This window comes from Toxotes jaculatrix, chromosome 3 (genome assembly GCF_017976425.1).
Source record: "Toxotes jaculatrix isolate fToxJac2 chromosome 3, fToxJac2.pri, whole genome shotgun sequence".
Classification (NCBI taxonomy): Eukaryota; Metazoa; Chordata; class Actinopteri; family Toxotidae; genus Toxotes; species Toxotes jaculatrix.
The window spans coordinates 16,372,024-16,384,643 of NC_054396.1; the positions used below are offsets into that span (position 1 = coordinate 16,372,024).

General features: G+C 39.9%; 1 protein-coding gene across 1 annotated transcript in view; it reads right to left on the reverse strand.

Moving 5' to 3' along the window:
- Window positions 1–11,208, reverse strand: part of cacna1da (calcium channel, voltage-dependent, L type, alpha 1D subunit, a) — a 54,494-nt gene extending 43,286 nt beyond the window's left edge. Inside the window, exons 1-2 of the mRNA XM_041034852.1 lie at window positions 10,913–11,208; window positions 9,239–9,344 (exon numbers count right to left, since the gene is read on the reverse strand). Coding sequence (XP_040890786.1) covers window positions 9,239–9,344; window positions 10,913–11,208 — 402 coding nt within the window. The remainder of the gene's footprint in view (window positions 1–9,238; window positions 9,345–10,912) is intronic.
- Between the last annotated feature and the right edge of the window lie 1,412 nt (window positions 11,209–12,620).

Below are 12,620 nucleotides of genomic sequence, written 5' to 3' on the forward strand. Positions count from 1 at the left end.
GGTATCAGTGTCAGTTTTGAACTGTCACTTAACGATACAATACAACCTGTACCGAGCAGCCATGTGTCAGCCAAAGGGATTCGGGTTATAAAGAGGTTTTCAAAGTATAGATAGTGAAGTGGGAAAGGAGCTCAATAGTAAAACCATCAATGATTCTCTTTGTTATTTAACTGCGCCTGTGTATGCATGTGACACATGCATGTGTTGGTGTGGATAAAGAAGTCAATGCTACATCTGCTACCTAAACACAGCAACACCTGACAGAGAATAAAGCATTTCGGTCAAGCCCACACACTCAAATATGCATACAAATATAGACACAAGCACAGAATACAAATACAAATAGAAACAGAAATGTAAAGACTTATGATCCCTCTTTTTTCCCCGTTGTTGTTTTTTTGTCTGTTTGTTCATTTGTGTCTCTTCAATTGTAAAGTGTACCTGTGCATGTTAGTGTTCCATACAGTAAATCTGCAACGGCACACATTCATGTTTGTAGATGTGTGTCCATGCAAGAAGACATACGGTAGCTGCCATGGAAACCAAAACAAAGGTTGAACTCAGGAAATTAAAGTAAGATCCCAAAATCCAAACTTGGGCTCTTAAGCTCCACGCTGCATGTCAACCAATCAGCTCAGTGCTTCAGTTTTATTGAAACTTATCTTATTGTAGCTTTTGGCTCTGGCAGGCAGTGGACAAGGCCACATTTTATTCGAACATTATCACACAAAAAAAGTTATGGATTGCAGAATCCATTCAGTAAATATCTGCACTGTTCTGAAATTGCTATAATATCAGCGTGGTGTGATTAGGAAAGAACTATGAAGGAAACCTGTGTTAAAAAAAAGCTGTCTAAAATGTACAGGTGACTCCATCACTCTGTCTGGGTTTGGAGTCTCCTGTCACTGTTTAGTTTAAAACAACTCTTCCAATTCTGATTCGGTGTCAACCTGAGTTACCATGCCTCGCATGTTAAATTCACCTCTCTCACTCTGTCAAATTCAGTCTCCCTCACATGCACAAGTCCAAGCCTGTGTGCGCACATACAGTGGGAAAGTCAGCCAAGTAAAAAATTATAAAGTAGTTTAGTGTTGGATTAATGGCAGCAAATGATACGATCAAATGTATGACTTTGATTTGTCACTATTGCTGTGTTGTACGTACAATACAGATGATGAGCATATGTTTTAGAAACGTGCTGTAACCCAACCAATCTGCTACACTTCAAAGCAAAGGAAGCAGAAGAAAAGAGAGAAGCTGAAGAAGGCTGCTGTCCAGTTCTCTGTGAATACAGGTCTCATTCACTGTCTCACTTTAAAAGTTTTGCGTTTCAATCTTTTGTTATTTTTCTGTGAGTGGAGAAATGGTTTCAGTGCACAGTTGCTTAAGTGGTTAACAGGTACTATGCACCAAAATGAGATATGTTTATAAGTTTTACCAGCACACTGTATCTATTTCATTTCATTTACCAATATGCTGTAAGTATTTGCGACTAAATTCCTTTATTATTTATTAGTGACTGTTTTTTAGCTTTACTGGTCTTTTTAGCTTTACTTACGTCTTGTCCTTTTCTTATTTTTGGTGATATATCCTATGTTATAGTGTTATTTATCTTTTAACTGACTTAGCAACACATTAGAGGTACAACTGTAATTTTGCTGTCACAGAGATAACAAAGCTCTCTTGAATCTCTTTCATTTAGTTTGATGTAAAGTACAAAATATGTCATAATGTGCAATTATATTAACTGGAAAATACTATGACATAACATTTGCATTTCTGAAAAATTTACTTCATTGAGCGCATTAGGATGAAACAAAGCACAGAGAGTCTAAACAAAAAACATGGAATTCATTGATTATTTACACATTGTATTTCTTGGTCACTGCATTCAGTCGTAAGAAACCATACGTGTTGTTAACAGAGAAGTAAATTCATTATTCCATGAATCGTCTGTTGTTCCCCTTTAAGAAGGCCTGTTTGACGCGCACTCTGTGCACATGCTCTGCTGTTGTACTTTATCATGGATGCACTTCCACACAGTATCCACACAAAGCTCACACAGCTCTGACTCCCTCTTTACTCTCCCTCACTGTTTCTTCCTCACTCACACAAACACACTCTCACACTTGCACACACATGCAGAGATACACATTCAAGATAACAAGCAGGGACAGTGCTAGTGTGAGCCACAAATGAGCAGTTACGTTAAGTGACTAAACACATACTTCTACCATCATCTCTATGGGAGTCCACAGTCCAGACATTGCTGCTTGTGCCAGCCATTACACACACACAGCCAACTGCTTGATCCGCTACACACATGTACACACTTACACGCTTCTGCAACACGATCGTGCAGCCAAAACACTGACACATGAACTTTAGCAGCACTCCTGAAATGGAAATACATGTCAATAACTCCCTCAGAATAGACTCAAACCACAGTGTACAGTTACTACATCAAAACACAGACTGTAGCAAACAGTAACAAGAAGAAATTCAAGGGACACAGTGACAGGTTATGTCTTAAATTGTAGATACAGGCAGGACATGTAAAATTAAGAGTGATTACCTGAAAGTCTGAAGTGAGCTGTTGGCCAAAAACTAGATAATGAGGTTTTTTGCTTTTGTTTAGCTTTGTTCAGAGCCTGAAGACTAAAACCTTAGGAAAATAATTGGGTTTATATTCATACACCAGTGGTGTAGAAGATAGACAACATAATTTACTATTTATTACTGTATATTAAAATTTTTATGATCTTGGTTTGTCCATGAGTGACTGTAAACGTGTTAACGTAAGGCAGTGTGAACCTGAGCAGTATAACTATGGTAACATAGCTAATGCAGAGGAATGTCTACTTTTACACATTGCTAATCTTGATGTAAATAATGCATTTTAAGGATGACATCTGTAGCCTATCCTTAAAATAATTCAAAAAGGCAAGATTTAGGATATTATGGATGCACTGACAATATTATCAGATGTCAGCACAGAAAGAAAAAAAAAACTTGTGCCTCTGATATTCTTTGACAAGAACCACTGGATGCTTCTCAGTAGCTGGTTGTCACACTGAAGCAGTCTGTGCCTGTGATCAGTCAACAGGCATTGGCTTCAAGTCACAAGTTTGGCACTGAGATGCTTGTTGGTATGTATTTACATCAGAAGTGACTTCTTCTTTAGTTGCTCATTTTGTAGTGCACAGTATGTGCATTTCACACCAATAACAGAGTCGCAGGCAAATCCAACATATATTAACACACAGCCTTTGTGTTGTTGTGCACTGGGTCTCAGAGTTCATTCAGGTTGGTGTTAAATTGTGCATGTCTGAGCTGAGCTGATGTGAGCTTCAGGTGATAACTGATGATAGATCTGCATGATCTGCCATGTATTTGAACCTGTGACTGGAACTTGTGCTGCCTGCTGGTCAACAAATGGTGCTTATGAACTGTATAGCCAGTTTAAATTGAAATACAGTTGTGTGCCAGCGAAGCTAAAGCTAAGCCCATTTTATGTTGTTCCAATTTTAAATCTTGCGGCACAGACATAATTTTTATATCACGCATACCATACATAATGTTTGAGGATAAAAGTTTGTCCTTTCTGTGCAGGATTTCATGATAAAAGACAAGTTGAAATATCATCATTATGTCTGCAATAGTGTAAATAAATGAAATTAATATAATGTATTTCAACAAAGCCTTTGTCATGTCAGTAAAAAGATGCTGTTAATGATCCGTGCTGTCTGTGTGTCATGATAGCAAGCACAGCAACTTTACATTACATTGCTGGGAGATGACAAGCATGTAACTGCCATTATTGTAAGCAAGCTTCACTTGTTAATCTTAAACAAGGAGGACAGTTGCTCATAATGACCATCTCGTATCTACCCTCAACCTCCCTCATCTCTTTTTGCATTCACCACATGTCTTCTTTGCTTCTTGTGATGACACAAAATATCAATATTAAAGGAAATTATTTTCTCATAATTACCCAAAATCCAGATATTAAATGAGGTACTAAATCAAACCAGACACACACATTTGTAGCACGTGTGTTTGTGCTCATCAGTCTTTCATAGTATCTCACATTCAATCGCTCATGTGTGACATAAAATTAGCAAAATGATTCATGTTTAATAAATGCTGACATGGTTGATTGTGAGAGCATCCGGATGTGAAAATGATTCAAACTGTGAGTTCTCTGCTGGCATCCAGATGACCTCTATATTGGTTTGTGTCACGGACATTTCAGTCTTTACATGTTTGTGTCCTTTTGTCCCCAGTAAAATAAATAGCTCTGCGGCTCCAGAGTTATGCAATAACAATGATACGGGCAAACACTACATGATACCAGACGCAATTCGCAGCATGTTGCCTTACAAGGATGAGATGTATGAATCATATTCACCATGAAAAGGTCATTGTTTTGCTCAGCTACCTTCAGCAGGAGCTGCCTGGGGTGTTGAGTCTCAGATAGATAAGTCAGAAATGACCTTAAAGCAAAGGCAGGAGGGTTGCAGACTATTTGTCTGTCCCCTAGACAAGGTGGGTACCGAGGAGACACAGTCACGTGCAAGAATGGGCTGTGTGTGCACTTCTTACTATTACAGTGAAATGACTAAACAAAGGAAGAGCAATAAAGGAGAGAGCTAAGAGAGGAATGAAGAAATGACTGCGAGCTCCTGACAGGTTTTGTTGTCTCACGTGCCCGTGTGTATGTGTGCGCTCGCTACATCCTGTTACTCACTTGTGCCTCCTGGTGGTAGCAGGACCCCAATCTTTTGCCCTGTGTTCCGCCTGAGGAGGAAATTGCTTTCTATTTATAATGAGCTGCTGCATTTAACCAAGCCTTACTAACAAGACGGGCAGACTCATGCTATTAAGGCCTCTATGACTTTGCAGCAATGCACTGCACTAACTCACAGCATCTCTGCAGCACCTAGACACTACTTAACACAAGCAAATTCAGCATTTTTACCTTTTAGGAATTAATGTAGACTGAGAATGTGCTAACTGACGGCGCACTGAGTGAACAGTCTACACATGCACAAGCCTTAGGAGTCTGCTTGTCTTCAGTGTCTATGTGTGTTGAAAACTATACCACATTTGAATGTGCCTCTGAGCAAAAGCCTGCATAGCTCTGCTGCCTTGTGACAATATCTGATCCTTGCTTTACACATCAGGCCTCTCAGCCCCCCACCTCAGGTTTCATATTGGTCCTCAGTCCACCTGTGAGGCTGCAGAGCAGAGCAGTGTGAAATGGCAATCTTCACTACAACCTTACCTGCTGGCTACTATAGCAAAACTAGCTCAGCACTTTGCTCTCTAGCACTCCTCCTGTGAATACAGCATGAGTGCTGTAGAACAACTAAGGCCAAGCTGGCACACCTGCCCTACAAACTGTTCTATTGTTCAACTTCTGCTGAAAAGGGAAAGATTGCATTATTCACCCTCAGGTATCTGATTTAATGTTGACGCTGCAGAATTAAACCAAACTCCTGTGCAAGCAATGTAAACCTGTCTGTAGACAGGTTTACATTGCTGGTGAGCTAGACAAGAATTCTTGTGTGCTAGACAAGAATCAGTATAATAAATGTATGCAAAAAAAAAACATGTATAGTGCAGATAAATAAGACTATATAAGAAGAGAGGGTGTGGTTATGAATTTTTAGAAGTTAAGCTTTGAATTATTCAAAGAAAGCCAATATATGATAAATAACATGTCCTCTCATCTCTACTTAATGGTCTTGTCCATGAACCATGTAATCAATGATGCTGTTCAGTCCCGGGCCATCTGATAGGCAGCGCATAAAACATAGCATCTCTGGTTAATTCTTAATGGGTGCATCCATAAATCCAAACTGACACTTATGTTTAGAGGAGAACTATATAACCTCTATTAGAATAAAGTGACAAATATTACATAGTAATGCTTTAACAGGTTCACACAACAGGCATATTGAAGGCATCATTAAAAAACAAGTATCCTTCATGTTTACACGTACAGTTGTTTGCTTTGCATTATGGAGGCTGAGACGAGATGTAGAGGGTAGCTCCCTTCCTGGGCAGCTTAACTATTTAGTTTGATGCTATTTAAGTCAATATTGAAAAGTTCCCAGACCTTTCTCTCTGCCAGACACCTTTGCATGTGGTCTTAACATATGAGAAAGTGAAGCTCTGACATAAACATGAACCCAAACTCTACTAATGACTGAATTTATTAACATGGCAGTTGGCTCCATAATTGTTGCATTGCAAATCAGCAAAAAGATCTGAAGTTTAGAGGCTATCAAAAAAAAGTTACCAGTGTGAAATAAGCACATGGTCAATGGTCAACACTACACACATGGTTAATTATCAGTCCAGAGCTTGGCACATGTTTGTGAGTGGCATCTGTCACTGAGAGCTGTTGCGCTCAACAGCCACCTAAAACACAATTGAGCTGTCGTTCAGCTGAAAGCAGCTTCTCTGAATACTCAAATTAACATCACATTTATTCTCTGTAGTAAAACATATATTTTGTACATGGCAACAATTTATGTAAAAACAAAGAGTAATAAAGCCAAAGCAGAGATGCACCAAACCCCTGAAAGTAAAAATCAGGATACCAATCCAATACCAGTGATCTTTGTTCCCTAAATTAAAATCAGTAAACCTAACTGTAAACATAATGAATAAAAAACATATGTTTAAACTACAGAATACTTTTTTGTTTGCTGTTGCCAGGATTTTCAATAGTTCACATTAAAACGCATTAAATGTGAAGCACATGCCGATATTAAGCAGAAATGATTTAATCTCAGCAGTAGATTCACACATCTGAAGGGACCATCACAAAAAAATGAACAAAAACAAAATGATGTTTATCTTAATGGGGTTTGGTCATATCTGGACAATACCTAATTCACTTAGGTATGAGTAGGTATGAGTACTGATACCAATCCAGTGGGGCTGATTGGTGCGTCCCAAAACCAAAGACAAAAAAAGAGCTGGGTGTGTGTAACTATTCCAGTCCAGCAAGAAGTCTATCACTATAGTCTTTATACTCAGTTGTTAATGCATTTATATTGACATTAGGGTAGCAAAATGCACAAATATTTGAACAGCGCTTTTTTCAAAGTCCAACCAACCTCACAACCTTTTACCAGATTCTTCCTCCATATTTCTTATGCAAGTGCTCACATTTCCTTCCTGTTGTCACAATCAGGACAATTCCTACCAATCACACTGCATGACAGAGCAATATACTCCAAACAAAACCTGACAACATAAAGTAGAGAAAACTGTATCAGACACTGTAATGTCCCAGATGGCCCACTTTCCTCTGATGCACCACCGCTGTGTAAACAAATACCCTGAGGTCACCCTCCAGGAGGTCAAGCTGGGAAGCAGTACACCTTACTTTGTTAAAGTAGACCAGACACACTTTTATCCAATGCTGTAGCTTATCTTGCACAGTGGGTTGAGCAGCATAACAGGCAGAGGAACATTCCCGCCGGTCTTTTACAGCAGGATGGTAACCTTTCTCTAACGTGTTCCTGCTCTCAGACGAAGCTCTCAAGAACATTCAAATGTCTGCAGACACGCTGTATAAGCTGCTCATGAATCATTGAACACTACAGCTAAATTCTGCTCATGTAAGGACCATGTGTCTGTCAGGCTTTTGGAGAGTGCACTCATCCTCAGCTGTGGAACAATGCTTACAACACTACATCACCCATAATTCATCACGCAGACATAAATGCACAAGGTGCACAGAGTGGTGCAATGACGAGAAAATTCTAAAAATAGAAAGCTGAATAAAACCTCTGTACAGGAAAACTATGTCATGATAAAGCACCAATGAGGATAGTTGTCAAAGTGTTTCTCTGTGTAGGCACAGCAGATTCTTCAAATCTGCATGATAAAGCAATATACTGAAGACACAGTCTGTACGCAGGGTCTTATTACTGCAAAATCTCTGGCAATATCTTCATCTGGAAAAGGCAATACAACTAAACATTATCAACAGAGGGGATTACAAAGTAACAATGCATTGTAAAACATATCTTGAAACTATACAGTAAATAATATATAGGAAAGCTAACCACACAAAAAGACAGTAATGGACACTAGAGGAAATAATCTTTCATTTAGGGATGCACCGAAACGAAAATTTTTGGCCGAAACCAAAAACCGAAAATGAGGAAACCAAGGCCGAAAACCGAAACACCGAAAGAAATTATTTTGCCAAATTAGTACCATTGCATTTACGGCTATGACTGTGTACTAACCTCATTAAAATTACAAGAAATTGCGATTGCATAAATTAATATGAATGTTTAAAAGAATAAATCAATTTAAACAAGATTGTAAAATTAAATATGTTCTCTCATAAAAACAGTGCATATAAGTCAAGTGCATTTTAAAATTTTCGCTGTAGGACTACAACATAATAGTGTATCAAAACAAAGATTGCCATAGTCCATATGTTAACCGTAGGCCTCTAACAACAACAAATGCACCAAGAGTTGCAGCGCTTTAAGTTAAGTTTTAAACTTCCTTGCCTTTTCAAAAACGTCCGCCACAGACGGAGTGGGCGTGCTCGGAGGGATTTTCCTTTTCCTCTCACAGCGATCGAGACGTTTGGATTTCAGGTGATAAATTAAACCCGACGTGGAGAAATTCTTTTCAGATGCGCCCCCTCTTGAAATTTCGACAATACGTTTTGCAAATCGCTATCCGCGTGTCTTTCTCAGATTTACTGAAATACGTCCACACCGCGGACATATTGGCCTTTCCAGACACGCTCGTACCGGCCGCGGTTTTCGCTTGCGTCATCACAACATCCGGTTGCGGCCGTGTTGTTTCGGTGACAAAAGTCTTTCGGCCGGAAACCGAAAATGCACTTTTGGGCCATTTTCGGCCGAAATTTTTCGGTGGCCGAAAATTCGGTGCATCGCTACTTTCATTCCTTTCCTCCTTATCACAAATATAGCACAAAAGCTTTTATTTATTTATTTGTTTATAATCCTTACAAAGAATGTATTCATGCATTTAAAGATAACAACCCTTAATTTAAGCCGGACAACAAGAGGATTTAACAATGTGAACTCAAACAGTCCACACAAAAATCATTCAGAGCAAGAGCAGTCCATCTCTGATTGCCAACACTGAGTGTAAGTAGGGGACATTGATTCAACAGGCATCAACTGGATAATGCCAAAGTAATAAACATATTAAAAGGGCTACTCACCAGGTCATGGTTTGTGGAGTTGGAATCGTCTTCAGGGAAGGGGACGTAGACAGCTAAGGCCATACAGTTGGCAAAAATAGCAATTAATATAAAGATATCAAATGGCCTGAGAAAAACAAGTTAAGGAAAACACGGAAGACAATGACATAACATAGCAAGAAGAAATAATAAATAGTATGAACAAAAATTATCTAAGCCATGACATTACAACTCCTGCTCTCTATGTAAAGCTGCCATTTGATTTCAGGGAAAGTGAATACTATAAGACATGAAAGCTATCGAGATGTGAAAAGTCCCTGAACCTGAGCTTTTGATGGCTTTTTCAATCACTTCAGCTTGAAATGGCAGAGCAAAGCCATATAGGAACCTTACTGCTTTGTTTGTTTCTTTATTGGAGAATTTTGCTTCTATAGATCTCCAAAAAGTATCTGAGTTAAACAGCCTTAAAAGGCCTAGTCCCCCTTTGTTGACTTGAATGTAATCCATGGACATATGTCATCTCTGATGATGGGTAAGGAGTAGTTAGAGCTTCATTTGAAGAGGTCTCAGGTGATAATATTTAGGAACCGCTGTATTACACTGATGTCTAGTCAGAATTATCTCTTACACCCAGATTTTCCAAACTCTTTCTCAATATGCAGATTCGCCAGATTGTTACTCAAGAGCTAAATTACAGCAACTAGAGCGACAATTCAAATTGATTAATGAACTAAAGAACAATATCTTGTGAGTCATACTGAAACCAACTGAATGTTGAACTAAGGCGCAATGTCAAGAACAGAGATGGCTCCATTGAAATAATCATCAACTCATGCATTATACATTACAATAACAATGACACAGTCACATTAGCATTTTCATCCTCAAATGTCCTAAAGCAGAAATATACAATTTATCAGTTGTCGTTGTTGTTAAATTCAGTTCATTCTTCACACTCTTCTCATAACTGACAAAGTATTAAAATCACAGCTGTCACAAACAAACATGCAGTATTATGGCAGTGTTGCATGCAGCCCATGCAGAACCATTTGGCACACCTGATACAGCTACAGCTGCATTCCCAAAGTGTACTGGTAGTAAATCCCTCAGTGACTTTATTTTCAACAAACACACGAAGGTGGATTATGAAATGTATCTTTGCAATTCATATTAGGCAATCTCCTTCATAACATCCGATGGCTTACGTGATGACAAAATCTGCATCAGCAACAGACCCACCAGACTGTCACACAGCTGTGTTGTGCCAGTGTTGAGTTACTTTCTCTACATAGTACCCCACCAGTATTTTAGGATTCAGGACATTCTCCACCTTTTTATTGGGAGAAAAATGTTTCTATACATTTGACGCAGGTCGCAGGACAAAGCTATCCTGTGCATATCAGAGTAGTTTTTCTCACCAACATTACCAACTACAGCAACATGCTGTAGTGGTTTAAGAACATTGCTGAAATGTTGACATCTTCAAATGTCTGGCCTCTGACCAACACCCCAAAACACAAAGATATCCAGTTTATTCTAATTTATTACTTCAATGATTAATCAATTATCAAAATATTTGCTATAACTTTCTGTTGAGAATCTAATCTTTTACTCAACTAATAATTTCAGCTCCATGAGCAAGCACTGATCAATGATCAAATCTTACACATGCACCCAGCTCCACATAAAGGATACTTCCACTCCACCAGGCTGATGCAGGCCCTGCGTATGGGGTTGTTGAGGTTGAGGCAGAACAGAGCCCTCGGTGGCCTGCTGTTGGCGTTACTGCCCTGTTTCTTGCTTTTGGCATACTGCTGCCGCTTCTTCTGTGCCAACGCACCTACCGGGATGGTACTGGCCGCTGGGGCAGGCGGGGCTGGAGGAGCAGGTGGTGGCGCTGGGGCAGGGGCCGGAGCAGGGGCAGGGGTAGAGGCAGGAGGGGCCTCTGGGGCCGCGGGGGCTGGGTCTGGGGCGGGCCCGTTGGCGCTCATGGTGCGGGCGTGGCTCTGTGAGGAGCATCCAGCAGCATGGATCTGCCACGGCAGACAGGGAGGCTAGAGGAGGGCAGAGTAGTCTGACCAATGAGCTGGCACGTCACCAGGGGGAGCGACTCTGGTGCTGCTGGCATAATTTGCCTCTGAGAATGAGAGAAAGGTGAAAAGAGGAAAAGATGGCATTAGTACATTTTGCACATTTTCTAACAATAAAAGGATGACTAATATTGCTTTTAAGCAAGACCAGAGTACATCTGTCCTCAAATCACTACAATGACTTCCAGCACGCTCTTCAAATACATTAAGGTTTTTCTGCCTGTCTATGAAACTCTGATTGGCCTTCCCCCATTTATATGTGTTAGACCTGCTTAAAGGCTTCTCAGACCCCTCAGGTCAACTGGTTCTAATAATCCTGCTCTACTGAAAGTCAATTCCAAGCCTGGCAAAGCTGCTTTCTTTTTCATTTTTCTCTCTCTCTTCTTCGTCTTCTCTCCTCTAGTTGTTTCACTTTATTTTCTTCTTAACCTTCAGGTAAAGCACACCTGTTTTCGAATGAAATTTGTCTCATGTTTGTCCAAAACCAGAACTGACGATCTAGCTCAAACTCTCACATATATGCTTCAGAATGGAGCTAAATCAAAATATTTCTTTCCCAGAGATCTGTTATGCTGCACAGATGCAGTGAGCAAGTAAACAGTATTGATAAACACAGTACATGTGGGCCAACAAATACATGTTTGAGACCATATGATAACTTTATTGTTTAGCTTAGAGATATGAGACATTATGAGAGGGAGGACAATATGACCTGAACTGGTCTCTTGAAAGACAAGGAAGCAATTAATGTTTCTCCTGCAAATAAGATAATCCCATAATGCCACCGAATGGGAAACATATCTCTCTCTGGAAACTACAAGAAATATGGGATGGCTCTGATGTTGCCACCAAGAGTCTAAATTTGGTAAACAATCCAAAATTGCCTGAAACTGACCATATTCCATAAGGAAAAACAGAAGCAGATGATATGCAGCTTGAGCCAAAACACACACACACACACACACACACACACACACACACACACACACACACACACACACACACACACACACACACATTAAGCCTGTAAAATTCAGAGCTGCCACTCTCAGGCATCACTTGGTCACATCAGTTGTGTAAGTCCTTGAACTGCGAGCAGGCCCCGCAGAGGAGGAAACAGAAAAGGTCACATTGCAGTGATGCTCCAAGAAGAATTCATCTTCGTGTTGCACAGAAAAATATGATACGAGTGTTACCATAATGTGAGACCGCACGTCTCGTGGTGAATTCCGACTGCCAGCTTTACATCTCCTTTGTGCTACGCTACTGCCTTCATGTAGCCGAGGCTAGTGCAAGCTCAAAATGTGAACAAT